Source organism: Papio anubis, chromosome 18 (genome assembly GCF_008728515.1).
Source record: "Papio anubis isolate 15944 chromosome 18, Panubis1.0, whole genome shotgun sequence".
NCBI lineage: Eukaryota > Metazoa > Chordata > Mammalia > Primates > Cercopithecidae > Papio > Papio anubis.
This window is the reverse complement of record NC_044993.1, coordinates 6,758,245-6,780,629: the sequence shown is the minus strand read 5'-3', so window position 1 is coordinate 6,780,629 and position 22,385 is coordinate 6,758,245. Positions and strand designations below refer to the sequence as shown.

The 22,385-nt window shown below is 44.6% G+C and overlaps 1 protein-coding gene across 3 annotated transcripts in view; it reads left to right on the top strand.

The window, feature by feature from the left end:
- Window positions 1-22,385, top strand: part of CDH13 (cadherin 13) — a 1,254,348-nt gene that overhangs the window by 674,801 nt on the left and 557,162 nt on the right. For all 3 annotated transcript variants that reach the window (XM_017953611.2, XM_017953610.2, XM_017953612.3), the window contains one exon: window positions 6,018-6,170. In XM_017953611.2, coding sequence (XP_017809100.1) covers window positions 6,018-6,170 — 153 coding nt within the window. The remainder of the gene's footprint in view (window positions 1-6,017; window positions 6,171-22,385) is intronic.

Here is a 22,385-nt window from a genome sequence, read left to right as displayed (position 1 = left end):
ACCTCAACCTCAGCCACATTGAGTAGAAATAATTATATAATGCATATATGATGACCCTATTTATGTAAAACCATTCAAAGCTGCTATATAGTCTATGAGTTCATATGTATGCAAATACCTTAAAAACACACACAACGTGGTATCATTCATTACAACTGAGAATGGAGGTGGGAGTGGGACTTTGCAGGGGAACAGAAGGGAACATTGACTTTGTCCATATTGTGTCACATCTGTAAGATGTGCAAGAACGCCCTTAAAATCAGATCAAGGAGCCACTACCTGCTCCAGGCCTGGGTACTCCCTACCCCTGCCTAGATGCAGAAGACACTGGTCCCAGCTGTGCGATGCCACCCCCACAGCCAACCAGGAAGTCTACCCAGGTATGTGGCAAGACTCCTGTGTGCTATTTACATGCCCTTCCAGAGTGTTGGCACCAGGGGCTCATGTTCTTTCTCATCTGTGCTATTTTTTTCCATTCCAACTCAGAGGACAAGAAAAAAAAATCCCACTGTGAAAAGAAGGGTTGAATTACAAAGAATAATAGGAAAGGCTCGCTAATTGTGAAGCCCTGCTCTGGAGTATATAATGGGCCTTAACAGCTGCTGCAGCAGTCGAGACTCGTGGCAGGGTTTGCTTTGGCCAGAGGAGTGCACTGGATTTCTTATATTTCATGACATTAAACCACATCAAAGGGCTGCAGGCTCAGCTGCTGCAGCTGTGGAGTTTCCAGGAGTTTAGCACAGCATAATCAAGGTGGTCTGGAAACTCACTTGATTTGCATGGGATGGTTTTGAAGCATGGCTGAGTGTATCCTTGGGTTATGGCCATTGCATACCTCCTATCCCCCAGCTCGTGAGGTTGGAATATGTTGGGGTCCCTCTGAAAATCCAGCTATGCACCAAGAAGCCAGAGAGCTGGTGGGTAATTCAGAAGGGCTTGAGCTTCCTCCTGGATCTAAACTGAGCCAAGACACTGAGCTTTCCCCTGAAGAGCAACTCTCCCCACTCCACTTTCATGCTTTCCTCTCCAAGGTTCCTCCAAACCGTGGGGTGCCTTTGACACATGTAGAGATGTTGCATCTAGTGACCTTAAGAAAAACCAACTCTGCTTTCTGAGGTCTTAGAAACAGGTTATTAAAAGAGTTCCTGTTAGTGTTATCTGTTTAAAATAGGTCTAGAAAGAAAGTGGCAAACAGACCCAGCCTATTTTTAGCAGAGGGCTCCAAACAGTAGCGGTGGAAAGCAGCACCAGTGATACTGAACAGGGATGGTGCTGAAATCTGCCCAAAGTAGTTGTCTTCAAACTTGTGTATGCATGAGAATCACCTGGGGAGGGGGATTGTTAAAGCTCAGATTGCCAGCAATTCTCCCCCTACCCTGATTTCTGATTCAAGAGGCTTGGGGGAAGCCTGGAATGTGCATTTTTAATGAGTTCCCAGTGATGCTGATACTTGAGACCAATTATTCTAGAGACAGCAAGGCCCCTACTGGAAGTGACGCCCCTCATTTCCCAGTGCTGGTGGTCCCATAGGGCCTATCACTCTGGGAACACCATTCTTGGCTGTGAGTGTTCCTTCAAAGTGAACGTAGCTCTGAGGAGCAGGAGGCGGGTTCAACAAGCACACCCTTAAGAACATAAAAAGTTGAAGAGAGAGAAGAGAGGCAAACGTATGCAGTGCTAAGCTGGGGCCCTCACAATGGGAACTGGCTTCTTTCCTGGGGAATAAGTAATTTCAATTCAGCAGTAGATGCCAACTCAGCTAGGTCCTCCCTCTAAGACTCTTGTTTCTGTACTATAAAGTGGCTCAAGCTCTCTGAGAGAGGGCAAGAAAATGATTGAGATCCACCCTTGGTAGCAAAAGGGAAAGTTGCCCTGGGATAATTTCTGGGTCTAGAATTCAGCTTTCTGTGCCGAGTAGCAGGTAGAGCAATGGGAGGGTGGTGATGTTTGTCGCAAGAGGCCCATTCCCCCACCCCCTCCTTGTTTCTTCTAGAAGGTCTGGGTGCTGTGTTCCCAACTTTTTCTGAGCTAAAAAGGGTCAAGAAAAGATAACAAAGAGCGCAGAAGGCTTCTCCTGGCAGGTCCTCACCAGCAGGGCCTGTGTCTGACAGACAGATGGGTCAGAGAAGCCCGTTCTTGGGAAGCATGATTGCTTCATAGCTCTTGTAGAATTCCCATGTTCGTTTCTCATTAGAATGCATTCTATGTTAATAGGATCTTCACAAAGGACCTGCTCATCTCAGGTGTGCTTAGGAGAACAAGAGGAAGGAGTTTTAATCCACATTTGGGTGAAGGTGGTAATGAGAGGTGAAGCCAGCTGGACTTCCTGGGTCAAGTGGGGACTTGGAGAACTTTACTGTCTTAGAAGAGGATTGTAAAGTGCACCAAAAGCACTCTATAGCTAGGATTGTAAAACGCACCAATCAGCGCTCCGTAACTAGCTGGAGGTTTGTAAAATGCACCAATCAGTGCTCTGTAAAAATGCACCAGTCAGCACTCTGTGGCTAGCTAGAAGTTTGTAAAATGGACCAATCAGCACCGTGTAAAGTGGACCAATCAGCAGGACACGGGCTGGGGGTGGCATCCACAGCTGGGACTAGTGTCTTCTGCATCTAGGCGGGGGCAGCGAGTACTGAGGCCTGGAGCAGGTAGTGACTCCTTGATCCGATTTTGAGGGCGTTCTCGCTGTATGCTTTCTACAGATGTGACACAGTATGGACAAATATAAGGGAATAAAAGCTGGCCACCCCCCAGCCAGCAGCGACAACCTGCTTGGGCCCCCTTCCATGCTGTGGAGGCTTTATTCTTTCCCTCTTGACAGTAAATATTGCTGCTGGCAGAGAGGGGTGAAACAATAATGATGGCAGTGATAGAGAAGAGTGGAGTGTGCTTGGTGACTCCTTTCCACACAGGGAGCTGTTTCCAGAGCACTTCTCTTCTGGGAGGCCTGTGAATTTTGTTATTAAAAAGGAAACCTAGGCCGGACGCGGTGGCTCATACCTGTAATCCCAGCACTTTGGGAGGCTGAGGCGGGTGGATCACCTCAGGTCAGGAGTTCGAGATCAGCGTGGCCAACATGGGGAAACCCCGTCTCTACTAAAAATATAAAAATTAGCCAGGTGTGGTGGTGCATGCCTGTAGCTCTGCCTACTTAGGAGGCTAAGGCAGGAGAATCGCTTGAACCTGGGAAGCAGAGGTTGCAGTGAGCCGAAATTGCACCACTGCACTCCAGCCTGGATGACAGAGTGAGACTCTGTCTCAAAAAAAAAAAAAAAAAAAAAAAAAAAGGAGGAAACCACCTATTCCCTCAGAAAAGGATAGAGACACCGTTCTTACTCATTAACAGCAGTATAATTTTATTGTGATGATTAATATTGGAATTACTAGCTTTGATTAACTGAGCCACTTCTGTGTGGTAGGACATGTACTTTATAGATGCCATCTTATTAAAGTCTGGCAATGCTGGAAAGTAAGTGGTGTCATCTGCACTTTAAAGATGAGGCGATGGACCATGTTCATAGTCACACTGTGGATCACTGGGAAAGCTGGGATTGCAACATATATCTGTCTAATTAGTGGAGTTCATTCTCGCTATTTGCCAGCCATGGGGATCCAATGGTGAGCCCAGTAAGCTGTGGCTCTTGACCTCATGGGGCTTCCAGGCAGCAGGTAGGGGGTTAGTGGAAAAATATCAGTTGGATTAATCAAGTCAAGCAGTGACTGAAAATTATTTTCATCAGAGGGTATGACATACATTTTTTTTTTTTTGAGATAGTCTTACTCTGTCACCCAGGCTGGAGTACAGTGGGGCAATCTCAGCTCACTGCAACCTCTGCCTCCCAGGTTCAAGCGATTCTGCTGCCTCAGCCTCCTAACTGGGATTACAGGTGTGCGCCACCACGCCCAGCTAAATATTCTGTATTTTTAGTAAAGACGGAGTTTCACCATGTTGGCCAGGCTGGACTCGAACTCCTGACCTCAAGTGATCCTCCTGTCTCAGCCTCCCAAAGTGCTGGGATTACAGGCATGAGCCATCACACCCAGCTCACATACCTTATTTTTAATCTTCTTTTATATCCAATTTTCAGTTACTCTTAAAAATACAAACAGATGTAATTGGTGTTTAGTCAATACTCAATGTATTTTAATAAACAACAATTTTTAATCGGAGAAAAAAAAACACACACACACACCTGTAATGCCATGTGGAACTACACCTTGCTGTGCAGTGATCCTGCCAGATGAACCCTGGCATAAAGTTAATGCTGCCTTAGGCACCACTGCCACCTGGTGTCAGGCATCAGAATTGCAGGCTTGGCAGCAGCCATAGTGGCCTGGGCTGGTGGGGAAGCAGGGGTCGGGCAGGACCCATTTTCACTAGGAGAAGGCAGATTTCCTGTCCTAGCCACCTAAACCCTCCAGGCACTGTTGAGTATGTTTCAATAGATGCCTGCTTATTTGTCATTTGGTGACAGCTAGATCTGTATCAGCTTTCTTTTATCTGTATGTCCTAAATGATTATTGTGTTCAGGACCTTTAAACTGTTTTGTTATAATCAAATTAACATTTGAAGGTTCTGATGATAAAGTGATATAAATATAGGTGAATACTTGAGGGTAAACTCTAGACTACACTTACGCCAATAATAGTTCTCTTTAGTTGCACATCTTCATAAAAAGACCCCCCATACTTTGACCCCAGCTACTTCTCAGCCTAACCCTCTACATGCTTAAGCATATGCCAGTAACTCACAGTTTCCGAAACTTTCCAGACTCTTCCTTGTCTGCCTGCCGCCTTTGTCTGTGCTGTTCCCTCTGCCTGGAACTACTTTCCTCCACCTTTCTCTTCCGAATTTATTCTTTAAATGTCAAATCAAGGTCGACAATTTGTAGGAAAATTCCATAAAGTAAATTCAGAAACAACAGTGTTGTATGTTGTATTGCAGTGTCTCTAGAGAAATGGAAGATGTGGTTCTGAACCCATTTTTATCTCTTTCATAGATTTGGCCATGGTCAGTTGCTGACTTGTTCTATCTCAGTGGTTTCATCCATTAAGTGGAAATAATAATGTCCTTTGCCCCCAGCATTGAAATATACATATATATATATCTCATATATATATATCAACTGACAGCTGCAAAGATGTGGATATAGATAGATAGATATCCCCCTAATTTGAGGTTTATATATATACACACATATAACATATATATTATATATTATATATATTTAATGCATAGGGGTTTGATATACATAATATTTAATATATAATATATAGGGGTTTAATATATATAATAGAGGTTTAATATGTATAATATATAGGGGTTTAATATATATTATATATAGTGTTTAGGGGTTTCATATATATAAACCCCTAATTGAGGTATGTCTATATATAATATAGATACATATATTTAATATATAGGGGGTTAATATATATAATATTTAGGGGTTATATACCTATTACATAAAGAAGCCCCCTAAATGGATGTGTGTATGTATCTATGTATATGTATAAACCTTTTCTGATGAGACAAAGTGCTTCCACTGCACCATGTCTAGTACTTAGTAGAAGTGAAAGGGCAGGTGACACTGGATTATGGATATATGTAAATGCCTAGAATCTTGATCAATGAGTGCCCAGCAAATGGTTTCCATTACCTTTTTTGTTTTGCTTGCAGATAAATTTTTTAAAAAATATGTTTGGTGGAGTTAAAAATAATGTAAACGTCCAATTTTGACTGAACTGGTGTTATTGCTCTCCTTGATCCATCACTATATGTCGCCAGAGTGCTGGTAGGCTTCCTTAGCTGACAGCTGCAAAGATGTGGATATTAGAATGAAAGGCGTTAGGCAATGATGCTATTTCTGGTGCTGTTACTTTAGTCGAATCTGTGTTCACCAGGTACCTTTGTGCTGGCACCTGTGATTAGTGAATTGGTCGCGGAAGTATGTTTGCAATGTGCTTTCTCTGTGTTGTCCAGACAGTTTTAAATGTCTCTCTGTTTTTCTGACCAGGTAGTCGACAGTGACAGGCCAGAAAGGTCCAAGTTCCGGCTCACTGGAAAGGGAGTGGACCAAGAGCCTAAAGGAATTTTCAGAATCAATGAGAACACAGGGAGCGTCTCCGTGACACGGACCTTAGACAGAGAAGTAATCGCTGTTTATCAAGTGAGTATCCCTCCCATGCCCACCCTGTGTGCAGAAATGTGGCTTTCAAAGATTATTTTCTTCCCACTGAGCTCATTATTTCTGTGCCTCATCAAACCCGGGACTGCATGGCTTTAGGGTGTTTCTGTGGGAGCTGAAGTGGATGGAGTTGAACCCTGACAGGGTAACAGTGGGGGGTCTTTATCTCATCAACAGAGCCCTCCAGGCCTGCATCAGACTTTGGGTACCAGAGACCAGAATGGAGACCCTGGGGACCCCTCAGAGGAGATCAGAACCCTTAGGGCAACTTTGGCTTTCCAGAGACCAGTTTGATGATCTAGAGGTGGAAGAGGTATAAACCCCAAGACCTGATATAATTAGCAAGACATGGTCCTCGGGGTGAAAAAAATTGCTAAATATTCAGCAATAAAGGAGTAGTTAAATTGTAGCAGATTTTGCAAGGCAGTTTAGCCATTTAAAATGCTTTTGAAGAAGTTGTAGTTATCTGGGAAAGATTCAAGATATTGAATGAAAATGACATACAGACACATATGGTATCCTCATTACCAATGGAGTATTTGCACATATCATGAGGTGTATATGTTTAAGAAAAATGATAAAGAAAAATCAATGTGTTAATGGTTGTATTTGGAAGTGATTGATTTCTTTGGTTTTCTTACCTACTTAAATGCATTATTGTGAGTTTGCAGTGAGAAGATACTATAAGGGCATTGGAGGCATAAGGTGCTGGACAGACATAGAGCAGTAGTGTGATGGTAGGTAGTAAAGTCGCCACCCTCCAGCAGAACCTTGGCTGGGCAATGCGTTCAAGGGTCTCGGGCCCTGGGAGGATGCAGGTGCCTTCCAGATTTCCATCTCGGAAGACTTGCCCAAGACTTTTCTGAGCATTTGCTGGGAGAATCCCCTGTCAAGGAGAACTGAAGAGTGAGCTATGTGTCCCACCTTATACCCAAGGGGGAATCGGGTAGTTGTATAAATTGAATGTTGGTGCCCTCAGAAATACCCAGTTCCACCTGGCCTTGACAGTAACCAGAGGTGACCTGGCAGCTATTGGTGTCCAGCTGCTGTAGGAACAACCAGCAATTGACTATGGATACATGTCCTCTTCTCTCTCCATGCCCATCATGGGAGTCTCCAAGAAAGTTCGGGCACAAGGAACTAAGGAAAGATACAATAAATTTCATAATTTCTTAGCAGAGTGATCAAGAGCTCTGGGGTCTGATATGGTTTAGCTGTGGCCCCACCCGAATCTCATCTGGAAATGTAGCTCTGACAATTCCCACATGTCATGGGAGGGGCCCAGTGGGAGGTAATTGAATCATGGGGGTGAGTCTTTCCTGTGCTGTTCTCGTGGTAGTGAATAAGTCTCATGAGGACTGATGGTTTTATGAATGGGAGTTCCCCTACACATGCTCTCTTGCCCACCACGTAAGAGGTCCCTTTGTTCTTCCTTCATTTTCTGCCATGACTTTGAGGCCTTCCCAGCCATGTAGAACTGTGAGTTCACTGAACCTCTGTCCTTTATAAATTACCCAGTCCCCGGTATGTCTTTATTAGCAGCATGAGAACGGACTAATACAGGGTCTGAGATCCTCCATTCAGATCTCAGTGCTGCTGCGTACTGAGCTGTGGGAACTTGAGCAACACTCTTACCCTCCCTGATTTGGGATTCTTGTCTATAAAGTGTGAATAGAGCTAACGCTTCGGGGGATTATAAAAAATGAAATTACTAGTTTTGGCTAACTAGTAATTGCGACACAGCTAATCAAATAGAGCTTGGGCTGCAGCTTGGAGCTTCTCATACTTTTTAGAAACTGAGGCCATATAATATTACAGTAGTTAAAAGCATAGATTCTGCGCACAGTCAGATTGGCTGCATTCAAATCATGGCTGTCATATACTAGGTGTGGGAACTTGGCAAGGTGTCTGCCTCGGCTTCTTAACCTGGAAAATGGGAATAATAATAATGATGATCTGATAGGATTTTATAAGGATTAAATGAACTAATACATATCAAGCATTTAGAAAATGCCAGAAACATAGTAAGCACCATATAATCTTCCTACATGAGTAACAGTAATCGATTATATTAAAAGTGAAGAAAGGTAAGTGAAAACCCAAAGGACTCCAAGTTATAGCCCAATTTCTCATCTCCAGCACGAACTTTCCTTGAATAATCTTGAGTTTTTACTATACTTTTATAGTCTACTTCATAGCATATTGATTGATTGAGCAATTCATTCATTCTACATACATTTAATTCAGTATTTATAGGGTGAGGGACACCCTTCAAGGTAGTAGGGGGATATAGTAGCAACAAGACACACTGGGTTCCTTGCTTTCATGTATCTTTTATTCTTGTTCTTTGTTTCAAAGTAAACTGGCTTGAATTGCTGTCTTCTGTGGGTATGTGACATGCCAGGAAGTTGTGCCTTGTTTATAACATGGCTTGTTGATAACACTGGCACAGGGTCATGTACCCTCATTGGAAAGGCTGCTGGTATTTAGTGGGAATGCAGTTTCTTACACAAGTACTTGCGTTACTTATGACTGGCAGACTAGGACCCAGTCATTAGCAGTGCACTCTTCAATGGGCTCATGAGGGCCTACTTTCTGATGCCATTTCCCTCCATGCCTCATGCCCTTCAGTTCAGTCATTGTCCTGTTTTCATGATACCCTCGCTGAAGCTTCTTACACTTGCGGGAGCTTCTTCCTTGAAGAAGCATGTTTGAGGAAGAGCCCCGATCACTCTGTGGTTCTCCTATTTTTAGACAATGAGAACTGGGTTACTCTCATGTTGGTCTACTTTGGGCACAGGAATGTTGCAATTTCAGTTCATTTTAAGTGCCTATTTAAGAATAAGTTACTATTTTAGTAGTACAACTAGATCCGTGGTGTTCATGGTAGTCAACATTGTTGGTAGCAAATGAGGTTCTTCAAAGAGTAGAATGTGAGGTCTCCAAATCCCCACATTTTAGTTTCTAGTCTTGCAAGTTTAAAAAGGAGAGAGCCTGCGGGTGAATGTGTTGCCATCATAATAGCGCCAATGTTTCTATTGTTTAATGTTAAGTGCTACTCACATGCAAGTATGTGTTAATGTATTAACATTTTCCCAATCCAACAAGAAACATTTTGATCTAAACCTCAGGGATTTGTATGATAAGAAATAATCTGGAATACATTTGTCCTTGGGCCCCTGAAATGCATCACCATTGAAGCTGCTGTTTATTGAACACTGCATGGCAGATATTGTGCTAAACACATTGTATACGTTCTCTTATTTAATCCATTTCACACAACAGACTTAAGAAGTAGGTGTTAACACCATTTTACAGATAAGCAAATAACTGTTAAACAACTTTTTCAAGGTCTCACAGCTGGCATGTGTTGGATTTGGGATCCATATCCGTTTCTTTTCAGCTCCAAAGCCCTGCATTTTCAGTCGCTAAGAAACACTCTTCCTATTTTATCCCAACTAGATTTTAGATCTGATCTGTAAATTCTTTAGCTCCTTTCTTAGGAACTCTGCTTACTGGGGCTGGGAAGGGAGTTTGACTGGCTGAGTGATCTATTACTTTTTAAAAATCATCCATTTCCATGACCCACTGCCATCTTGCCACTCCTCCCTGCCCCAGCCCCCAGAAGAACTTCCCAAGCTTCTGACCCAAAGTAGCACCTGGCAAAATAATTTATCTCTTGCAGTATTGGAAGCTGACATACTAATGCAAAGCCTCCTGAAATATTACTCATTATTATGCATTTTGCCAGCATTTGAGTGATTTGTGAACTCTTCATTGGAATAAAGTACTGTAAATGATTCATGAATGACCAAGTTTATGAAATTCTATAAAAATATTAGCAGGTGGTAATGATTCCCTCACACTGCGAATATGATCTACTGGCTGCAAATTTGCCAATATGGGATGACAGGAGTGGAGTGGGAGACCATGTGTTAGGCAGGTGGGGTCGGGGAAAGACGGGGAAGGGAGTTGGGATAGGCTCTGCAGGAGGTGCAAGGCAAAACAGGAAGCAGGGCCAGGACCATGGTAGCAGGCAGGTGTCCTTGGCAGGAGACCTTCACACTGATCTGTTGTCCAGTGGGAGATGCTCAGATAACTGGGAATGTCAGAACTGGGTGGGAGAAGAGAGGAGCATATGGAAAAAGAGGCAAAACTAACTTTATTGCACATCTATTAAGTGCCCAAGAATTCCCTAGATCCCTGACATATACAAACCTATGAAAATGGTTATCTTGTCTTCACTGATGAGTTAGATGACGGCTAAACAGGTTCCCTAGATGCATTTTTACTATTAACGTTGGGGTGAGCATGTCTTGAACATTTACAGCGTGCCAAGGCTCCACGCCAAATACTCAGATGATGGTCTCAGCTCATCTTCGTAAAGATAACCTTGATACATCTATCACACTCAATTCTAGAACAGGTAACAGGAACCACCTGTGTTCCTGGCCTCAGAACACGGACAGGACCTTACCACCACCTTCTGAGTATTTGCTCACATTTTATACTATATAACTTGCTCTTTTTCGAGCCAATTTCTTAGTCACATTTTGAATTTGTGGTCAAGAATGTTGTCATAAAATTGAAACACAACTGGCAGTCAGAGGTATCCTCGCTCGTATATTTTCTTTCATTAATGTGGCTCTACCCCAGTTCTAACCCATCTGTATCTCCATGACAATTTGGCAGAAAATACATGAAAGTGAAACATGCAGCTGTCATGTGGAAATAGGTATATCATAATATCCGTGCTTATAAGATGATTGGGAGATACAGATGTACCCAGATTAGAGAGTTATTAAAGTGATTAACCTGGTTATTATAATGTCCATGTTATGAACAAATGATGCACATGTTACCTTGATGGGATTGTACGACACCTGATTAGACTTGAACTTGGAAAGGACCCCAGCCCTCACTAGTAGGGACATGCTACATAAGTCTTCTTTGTCCTCTACTCTGGTCTCCCCCATGGCTACGTTTCTTTGCCAGGGTTCTTGGTGGCAGTCAACAAAATCACCTCCAACTAGCTTACAAAGGAAGAGATTTATTAAAGAGTACAGGTAGCCAGTAGGATTGCCCAAAATGCCAAGTAACCTAGCTTACAAGGCCAGATAAGGTGTTGCTACAGGAAATACCCATATATGAACTATTCTAGGGTAAGGTTTTTCAACAGTGGCACTATTGAAATTTGACACTGGATGATTCTTTGTTATGAGGGGCTATTCTGTGAATTGTAGGAGGCTTAGCAGCACCAATGACCTCTACCCACTAGATGCCAGTAGCACCCCCACCCCACCTAATCTTGACAATCAGAAATGTCTGCAGATATTGCCAGTTGTCCTATGAGGGGCAAAATGGTTTCCATTTGAGAACCACTTTTAGAGAGAAGTGTCATAGTCCATTTTGTACTGCTATAACATAATATCCAAGCCTGGGTATTTATAAAGAAGGAAAACTTATTGGCTGTCATTTCCAGAGGCTGGACAATCCAAGGTCAAGACACTAGTAGGTTTGGTGTCTTGTAAGGCCATTCTCTTCTTCCAAGATGGTGCCTTGCACCCTGCACCCTCCAGAGGAGAGGAAGGCTGAATTCTCATATGGCAGAAAGTGGAAGGGCCAAAAGACAGCACCTATTCCTGAAAGCATTTTAAATTAAGGCATTAAACCTACTCATGAGGGTGGAACACACATGCTCTAATCACCTCTAAAGGCCTCCACCTCCCAGTACCATTACATTGGCTGTTACATTACAACAAGAGTTTTGGCGGGGACAGGCATTTCAGCCATAGCAAAGAGTCAATGTTGCTGCTGTCTCTTCCTGCCACTTTGCTCTGACGCTCACAACTGGATGTGGCAGCTCGGCTCTGGCTACCTAAAAGAGACAGGTGACTCTGCCATGCTCAGAACCTCTGATCTGCAAAGCACAGCTGTGGCCTTCTGCCACTCACTTCCATCCAGTCTCACGCTGGTGCATCTGCAGGAAGAACCTAGGCCATAAGCAGGATTCTAGCTGCAAGAGAGCTGGGTCAACATAGTTTTTAGTTTTTCCAGCTTCCTGGTACAGGAAAGTCCGCTAGCCGAGCACTGGAGTGGTTGTTTTCATCTACCACATTGTCATGTCATGAGTGTAATTTTTTTTTAATTCCATAGGTTTTTGGGAAACAGGGTGGTATTTGGTTACATCAGTAAGTTCTTTAGTGGTGGTTTGTAAGATTTTGGTGCACCCATCACCCGAGCAGCGTACACTGAACGCAGTTTGTAGCCTTTTATTCCTCATTCCCTTCCCACCCTTCCCCCCTGCCAAGTCCCCAAAGTCCACTGTATCATTCTTTTGCCTTTGCATCCTCACAACTTAGCTCCCAATTATGAGTGAGAACATACAGTTTGGTTTTCCATTCCTGAGTTACTTCACTTAGAATAAGAGTCTTCAATCCCATCCCAGGTTGTTGCAAATGCCATTAATTCACTCCTTTTTATGGCTGAGTAGTGTTCTACCATATATATATGTACACACACATACCACAGTTTCTTTATTCACTCATTGATTGATGGGCATTGGGGCTAGTTTCATATTTTTGCAATTGCAAATTGTGCTGCTATAAACATGTTGTGCAAGTATCTTTTTTGTAGAATAACTTCTTTTCCTCTGTGTAGATACCCAGTAGTGGGATTGCTGGAGTGCAATTTTATTCCAAGTGAGAGCCTGTCAGTGAGAAGCTTAGCTACCCAAAGGCAGGTAACAGGTCACACCTAGGGGAGTGTGTTTTCAAACCTGTGATCTTAACTTCTCTCATCATTGTGGTCCCGTCAATCAGTAACACACATGTGGCCTAGGTAAGAGCCCTGAGTGGGACAAAACACAGAATTTGGGTTAAAAGCCCAGGCTTTGGAGCCAGATCTTTGGAGGGAAGAATCTTGACTCTCCTGTCACACGAACCATATGAAATTGCCATTCTTACAGGTGGAAAAAAGGTGAACACTGGCAATTTCATGGTTCATTCTAATACTCTGACACCTTTAGCAAGTTACTTCTCAGCCTCTGTTTTCTCCTTTTTAGAACGAGGGTGAGATTACAGTATCATCTCCTAAAAGTGTTATAGTTAATGAGTGTTTATCCCTCAGCCCAGTCACTTAGTAAGTGCTCTGGAATTGGGAGCCAGCTTGCCACATATGGGTTTCATAGTTTAAGCTCCCTGCAGGTAAAATGGAGTTGAAAGCACTTGTGAGGCAGCAGCTAGCAGGTAAACAGTTGAATGTCAGTAACTCTCTGTAAAAGGGAATCATCTCACTGGGCAGCTTCAAACTGTGACCCTGGACTAACAGCATCACCTGGGAACTTGTTAGAGATGTAAATTGTTAGGTCCTTTCCCAGGCCTGCTGGATCAGAAACTCTCGGGGTGGGTCTCTACATCTGGGTTTTAGCAAGCCCTCCAGGTAATCCTGAGGCTCACTGTAGTTGGAGGAACACAGGTGTAAATACTCACACTCCTGGGTGTTAACATCATGGCAGCTGACCTGCTTTGAACCGGTTTCATTACAGTTCTTGCGGGGTAACACGTGCCTCAAGTGTGCTTATTCCTCCTGGTGCTCCGGTGTGCTATTTGAAAGCCCTCTCCATCCAATTCCAGCTCTTCCAAACTGTTTTCTTTTTGTTTCATTAGTGGCACCTGAGAGCCAGGTAAATTTGTCCCAGGCTTCCTTGCTGCATCCTGTCTGCACTTTGGATGACTGTTAAATGCCATGTCACTGCATGTTTGCTTGTTTCTCAGCCAGAGATGAAGATGTCCTCAGAAGATGGGAGCTGGAACAGGCTGATGTAATTCCCGATAGCGGGAAATTAGTGTTGGGGTCGGCAGAACCAGCTTTATCTGCCTTAGTAGATCTGTGACCTTGAACAAGGCATTTGTGGTTCTTGAACTTTGTTGCCCTTAGAATCATCTGGGGAGCTTTGAAAACCTGAATGCCCAAGCTGCACTCCAAACCAATTAAATCAGGATGTCGCAGAGTGTGACCAGGTGTCAGTATGTTTATATAATTCTCCAAGTTTTTCCATTGTGAAGCCAAGTTTGAGAACTGCTGTGTTACTGGTCTATACCCCAGTTCGTTCATAATTAGGAATTAATATGATACCAACCAGCTAGGTGTGTTTGAATATCAAGCGAGATAATGCAGGAGTTTCTAACGCATAATAAAAGTCAAAGATCTCATTTCTCCCAACTGCTTGACTCTGAGCAAACATCTGAGGCTGCTTTCTAATGCCTCCTTTGACACAAAACGCTTAAAAATAGGAATTCAGAGAAACAGAATTTAATAAACGAACGCTTGTCTTCTGACTGCTTGTGAAAAAATAATTCGAGGTTTCTTCGCAGCCCCTCCCTACCCCTGCACCTCTGAGCACCTCCACCTGACTTTTTCCAGTTCATCTCTTCATATTTCCAAGCACTTCATTTTATTACAACCCGGCCTTATCTGTCAGGTGCAGCTGGCGAAACTGAGGCATGAAGAGGTTAAACGACCTTGCAGCAGCAGCCACATACCTGGATTACGCTGCTGAGTTGCTTCTGACTGATTATTTATTTGGTCCACTAAGCAAAGCTGCTTCCTCACTCAGGGCTATGGAAACATATTTTTCTCTGAACTTCATTAGCACAAACTCCTCAGAAGAGGTTCAACTTGAATCTTGGCAGGTGGGAGAACCCCACATTCCTTAATTTTCTCTCCTCCACCCCCACACTGGGCTTTGCACCTGCGGCGCCTGGCCCACACTCGGGGCTTAGCAGACATCCATGGAATGAATAAATGGTACGATGGCTACATTTTTTTTTCTTTTTTTCTGTTTTAGTTGTCTAACTACAACCAAGTCTACTTCATCATGCTGATTCTTCAAATTACTTGGCAGCATTTTCTTTCCCAAGGTGCTGAAGCATCACAATACGTTGGGACTGGGAGAGCCTTAGACCCATTTTGTCCAGACCAGCTGCCCAGCGAATTTACAGGAATAAGTTAAATAACTGGGCAACTGTTCAGACTCCCAGGACTTGAGATTCCCTGGCTATGTAACTATCCCTCAATGACGAGCATTGTGACTGACACTCTGGGACCAGATCCCCACATGCAGAGGCGGGGTGGGGGACATCCATTCCAGCTCCCACCACCCACTGGCCATGTATGTGCCTTCAGCAATCGGCATAAAGATATTTATTTTTATTTGGTAAAAATGAGAAGGGGTTAGAAGAAGTGTATTAGAGGTGTGGACTGGAAGAGAGAGGAGGCAAAGAGGGGATCCGGACAGGTTGATCCTCCTACGCTGGTTAGAGGTGTGGACTGGAAGACAGAGGAGCGAAAGAGGGGATGCAGACAGGTTGATCCTCGTACGCTGGGACCCTGAAGTGGGTTGAAGACCCTTGGGTTCGAGAACGGGAAACGATTGAGGTCATGTTTTATGAAAGACTCTGCAAGATTGAAAGTGAGGGCCAGAAGCTAATTAAATTGATCACAAACGATTGGGTCAGAAACCGGATTTAAGCACCACGGCTATGGGATCAGGTGGCCAAGGATTACACAGTTGGAAAGAGAGGCCTCTTCTGACACCTGCAGCCCTGTGGCATGGGAAGTGCTGGTCGCTAGGGATGGGTCGCCATGGTGACATTTCCCCCAGTGGCCCTGATAAGGGTGGAGGCAGCAGCAGTTGGCACATGGTATGGAAGCTGACATTTATCGGGGGCCCTTGAGAAGCCAACCTTGGGCCTCCCAGGAAATACCTGGGGAATAATGTTGTGATGGGGACTGAGTTCCCCTGGGGCAGGTTGGAAGCTGGTGGTCCCTATGATCAGGGAATAAAGGCAAATGTGCCTCATGTCATCATCCCATGCTGGGAAGTCAGCCAACCTCCACGTTACCCATCTCAATTCTTGCCTGCCCACTGGTCCTTGTTTATTTGGAGCAGATGCGTGACTGCTCTGGATGTGAAATAGGGAGAACCTGTGAGCAAAACCCCCGGGTAAAACGCACGTCGGGGAGCATGCTTTTTGGCCAGCTGAGTCTTCTTTTCCAGTCTAGAGAAGTGGAGGAAAACAGGGAAGCAGCTGGGGACCATAGAGCCGGCGTCCACGCCAGGCAGCGCAGACTCGGCAGCTCCACCAGAAAGGGATTCAGCTCAACCTGGAGGTCGATTACAGTCAAAGGACATTGATGGGCACCCAACTTGTGTTAGCCACTATTTCACAGTGCTGTGGATACAGCAGCAGACAACCACCAAATCTCTGCTTCATGGAACTCTGTCTATCTACAGGCATTAGTGAGTATGTGACAATCCGGTGGTCGCAAGTGCTGGGAATAGATACAGAGCCGATAAAAGACATAGAGGGTGGTGAGAGACACTGCTTGGTCCAGGAAGGCCCTCCTGGGAGGGGGATGAAAAGGGAGGCCAGATGGAAAGTCTCCTGAGGGCAGGAATGAGTGCTGTTCTTATCTCACATACTCCTGACAGCTGTTTTCAACCACGGATGCTTTGGTCCCCTAGTACATGCCTGGCAGTGTCTGTAGATGTTTTTAGTTGTCACAACTGGGGCTGTTATTGGCATCTGGTGGGTCAGGGATGCTGTTGCGCATCCCACCATGCACAGGACCGTCCCCACATGTCCTCAGGGCCGTGCTCTGCAGGCTCCTTGCATGGCATTGGCCACTCCGAGGGTCTAAAATTATTGCATGGTTTGTTCGCTCAGTATTCATCAGGCTTGGATAGTCAAGAAGTCTGTCTTCATCTCTGGGGCGCCACAACAAGGGGCACTATCTCTGTTCTTGTAAAGTCCACACGCTAGCTGGGGCAATGATTTACAGCAATCGACTGTATTATGTGAGGAGGGTCATGTTACAGGTTCAGCCTTCCAGAGGACATGACGTCAAAGCAAGTTCTCAAGAATGAGAAGGAAGCCAGGGGACAGAGACGTGGATGGGGCAGGAAGGGTGCCGTGAGGACAGCTGAGAGAAGAAAACACTTATGGCACCTCCAGGGGAGTGCGTGCAGTTTAGGGCAGAGGAGGGTGGGGCCGTGGGGGGTGCTTGATTAGAGGCGAAGGTGGGATTCACATGCTAAGGAGTGAGCTTAGACATGAGACTCCTGCGGTGAAAGGGAGAGATGATGGAGGATTTTAGGCTGAAAGTGACATATCAGATTTGGATTTTACAGGGACTGATCCGGTTGACATGCAGGGGATGAATGGGAGGCAGTGAGTTCTGTCTCTGGGTCTTTGAAGCCAGAGTGACACACATCACACATCAGATAGATGCAGTTTTCACCCAGGAAGACCTGGATAGTGAATGGGATTAGTCTAAACTCATAGTGAAGATATTAAATATACCTTGGGATGAAAAGAGTAGCAGGAATGGGGAACTGTGGGAGGAGGGCAGGCCATACCGGGCCTCGGCTAGGGCAGGATGAGGTGCTTAGATTTTACTCTAAGGAAGCCTCAGCCTCAGAGGGTTTTCAGCAAGGGAGTGACATCCAATTTGCATTTCAAGAAGATAAGATTTATTTGAGCAAGTCAATAATAACATTCAAATTGTCATGAAATAGAAATTAATTCAAAAACGCATTCATTTGTTGAGACCCCACTATCTACCAGGCACTGGGGGGAAAGAGATCAAAGATAAAACCTTGCTTTCCCTGGAGCTCAGACTTCAAGCTTCCTTCTACACATAGTAAACCAGAAAACCTTTATTTTTAAATTCACATGTGGAGGGGTGGGGAGCATTTTGTGCGCTGACTGGTTCCCCATTTAGTCTGGCATAATTTCTATGCTAAGTAAATATTCTCTTTTAAAATTTTAAACTTAGAGGTTTTTTTTTTTTTCTTCTACAGGGGTTTATCAGTGGTCTATCTGAAAATTTATTAAACACAGTTGGCCAGAGCTGTTAGCTGTTGATTTGTTTGATTGGTATCCGTTTTAAGATTTTTATTATCCAGAAGGCTTATCTTTTTTCACAGTGAGGCATTAGGTAGCAAAAGGGATCGTTTCCATATTATTTTTCTTTCTTCCAAAGGTGCAGATGTTTGCATAATGGGCTCCTTTAAGTAAAGTCCATCTTTTCTGGAATCATGTTGGAAGGTCTGCAGGCCCATGATGAGGGACTCTCTTATACTCTCTAACTCAGGAATACTCATTCCTGCCTGTTTCTGCATGTGGGACCGAACTGGGCCATGTTCAGTGTGCCAGAAGCTGGACTAGAGTAAAAGCAAACTGGAGAGTCGCATCCTCGTTAAATGATGGCTTAGCACGTAAAACATTCTTGTGACTGTATTGTCAATGTTTGACAATAAGATGCTGGGAGGAGAACCCTGTGCTCTTCTGAAATTGATTGTGTCCCCCTTCAGTGGATCATTAATACCTGGGGAATACGCATATAAAAGGGGTAGACCCACTGCAGAGGTCTGGAGCAGCGGTCAGAAAGGCTGAGAAAAATGGGCAGCTGGCATTTCGCAATCAGTCGTGAATGCATTTTCTATTCCTTTTGGGTTTTTATTGCAGAACCTAATCATGAACTCTACTAAAGTCACATTAGTTCCTGTTCAGTGTTTCTTATCTCCTGTGATGTGAGGCTCTGGTAATTAGCAGGGCTGTTTCAGCTCCCAAATAAAAAGGAAATATATTTAGAAAATGGATGTGTTAACTTGGGAAAGCAGGCACAGGCAGGCCTGTGTGAAGTATCTTTCCCTTGCTGAGGTAGGCTGCAAGTCAATGTGGAAGAAGTTCTAGATCATACTGTGTGTTCCCTCTGTGACCAGCCCCGCAATCCTCTTCACTCCCTATTCCCAAATCTGGGATTATTTTTAGAAAGCTGTCCCAGGCCGGCACGGTGGCTCACGCCTGTAATCCCAGCACTTTGGGAGGCCAAGGCTGGCAGATCACCTGAGGTCAGGAGTTTGAAACCAGCCTGGCAAACATGGCGAAAACCCCATCTCTACTAAAAATACAAAAATTAACTGGGTGTGGTGGCAAGCGCCTGTAGTCCCAGCTACTTGAGAGGCTGAGGCAGGAGAATCGTTTGAACCCAGGAGGTGGAGGTTGCAGTGAGCCAAGATCACGCCACTGTACTCGAGTCTGGTGACAGAGCGAGACTCTGTCTCAAAAAAGAAAAAAGAAAAAAAACAAGCTATTCCAGAGGATATCAAACTGAGAAAACAAGTGTTTCTTGGGAATGCCACAATGTGGATGGCATAATTTTGGGTTAGCCAGGAAATCCAGGCCCTGAGACAGAAGGAAGGCAAAACTGTGAATTCTTTGTTTGGAATGTGAACCAAGCATATGCCAAAAGACATCTTGGAAATACCATTTCCATCCAGAATGGTTGCTCTCTTTGTCCGCATGCCTTCATCTTCCTCGGGCTCTGACCTTCTCCCAGCTCTCTAAACTTGAGCAAATGCCCAGAACAAGGCCTGGTGCTAGGATTGGAACAGGGAAGACACATGGAAATGAAAAAGAAGGTCACATTCTAGATAACTTGCACATCGTGGCCCCCTTTTTATAATAGTCCCTTTCTCCATCCTCCCCACCCATCCTCACTTCCCTCTCTTCTATGAACAATTCAGTTTAACTGTGTAGGTTGGATCTTGGCATGCTGGTACCCTGGGGTGATGGAAAGTTGCCTTCCTACTGAAGGTCAGCCATAGAAAAAGCATCTGTATGTTGGCAAATCTGCTAGGTTCAGGGCTCTCCGAGGGAATAGATGGGAGAAAAATTTTGGATTCACTTTTGATTGTACTTCCTGATGGAGTCAGGATTGGGGTGAGGATAATTGCATGTTAACAAGCGTAGATCGCGCATGGAGTGGCCATCCTGTGCAGCAGTGAGTCCCCTGACGGTTGATGTGTTCCAGCAGGAACTGATGAGTGCCTTCAAGAAGAGCATAGAGGGATTGTTACTTTGTGTAGTTAGATTAGAAGTATGGGGTCTGCAAACTGTGGCCTGCGGGCCCACTCCGGCTTCACCCACTCATTGCATTTTGTCTGTGGCCTCTTCCACCCTGCAGCCGCAGAGTTGAATAGTTGTCAGAGTGTGACCTACAAAGCCAAAAGGACTTACTCTTCCCCTCTACAGAAAAAGCTTGCCAACCCTGGACTAGATAAACCCTGGTATGGGTTAGATGTTTGTTCCCTCCACATCTTATATTGAAATGTGATCCCCAGTGCTAGAAGTGGGGCCTGGTGGGAGGTGATTAAATTGTGGGGGTGGACCCCTCATGAAAGGCTCAGTGTCATCCCCTTGGTGACCAAGTTCTTGCTCAGCTATTTCACGTGAGATCTGGATGTTTATAAAAGAATGTGACACAGAAACAGAAAACCAAATACCGCGTGTTCTCACTTATAAGTGGGAGCTAAATGATGAGAACACATGGACACAAGGAGGGCTTTTCAGAGGGTAGAGGGTAGGAGAAGGGAAAGGATCAGGAAAAATAACTAATGGGTACTAGGCCTAATACCTGGGTGTTTAAATAAATGTTTACAACAAACCCCCATGACACAAGTTTGCCTATGTAACAACCCTGCCCTTGCACCCTTGAACTTAAAAAAAAAAATATGGCTGGGTGCAGTGGCTTATGCCTGTAACCTGAGCACCTTGGGAAGCTGAGGTGGGCAGATCACTTGAGGTCAGGAGTTCAAGACCAACCTGGCCACCATGGCAAAACCCTGTCTCTACTAAAAATACAAAAATTAGCCAAGCGTGATGGTGCACGCCTCTAATCCCAGCTACTAGGGAGGCTGAGGCAGGAGAATCGCTTGAACCCGGGAGGCGGAGGTTGCAGTGAGCCAAGATCATGCCAGCTGCACTCTAGCCTGGGCAACAGCAGGACTCAAAAAAAAAAAAAAAAAAAAAGTGTGGTACCTCCCTTCCCACACACACTTTGCTCCTGCCTTTGCCATGTTGTACGCCTGCATCCCCTTTGCATTCGACCATGATTATAAGTTTCCTGAGGCTTCCCCAGAAACTGAGCAGATGCCAGCACCATGCTTCCTATACAGCCTGCAGAACCGTGAACCAATTAAACCTGTCTGTTTTATAAATGACCCACTCTTGAGTATTCTTTTATAGCAATGTAAGAACAAGCTAACACAAACCCTCATATTTAGGAACTGGTAGCTCCAGTCCTTAGATATCTAATTTTAAGAGCTTTTGAGACTATCATAGTTTATGCATTAAAGGAAGTTTATAAGTTTCCCCTTTTCTGGATATTTCCAAGGAAAGGCAAAAATGTGTCCCCCTGAAATGACGGTGATGTTTTCTGACCTAGAGATGAACTAAGTCCAGTCTGGGACAGGCTCCCCAGGGAGCGTTTTCATGGAGCTCAGTGTGAACCCACTTTTGCAGATTGGTGGCAGGGGCAGCTTTAGGTCCCTTGAGGTTGTCTGTACCCCACTTCCCAAGTAAAATAATGACTAGAAAATCTTTGCAGGAAAGGGGAAATGTGCAAATACACGAGACAAAATTGTTTTTCTTTCCCAGCAGTTTTCCCCCTTAGGACCATTGCACAGGCCTGAGCTATCCTAGGGGTCTGTTTTACTCTCAGGCTAAGCGTGAAGCAGACCCTTACCCTCTAACACAGTAACAGCCACAGCAACGTTGATGATCATAAGCAGCGCTTGCAGGCTTGGCTGGTCCTTTACAGATGCTATCTCACCAATCCTTGTGCTGACTCAACAAGTAGGTACCTGTATTAGTTTTCTATTTCTGCCCAAACAAATTACTGCAGCCTTGGTGGCTTAAAACAACACAATTTCTATCTTACAGTTGTTTAGGTCAGAAGTCCAACATCGTTCTCACTGGGCTAAAACCAAGCTGTGGGCAGAGCTGGCTCCTTCTGAAAGGGAGCATCTTTCTCCTGCCTTTTCCAGCTTTTGGGGGCCACCTGCATTCTTCAGCTCATGACTCCTTCCTTCGTCTTCACAGCTGGCAATGGCAGTAGCTCCTTTCACGCTCACATCTTTCCTGTTCTCTCTTCCCCGGCCCTCTTTCCTTTATAAGGACCCATACGAGTCCATTGGGCCCACCTGCATAATCCAGAATCCTTTAATTTAAATTTATCTAGTTCACAACACTAATCCTCTTTACCATGTAACCTAACATAGTCAAAGTTTCCAGACATTAGGATGTGGGCGTCTTTGGGGGCTGTTATTCTACCTACCACCATACCCCT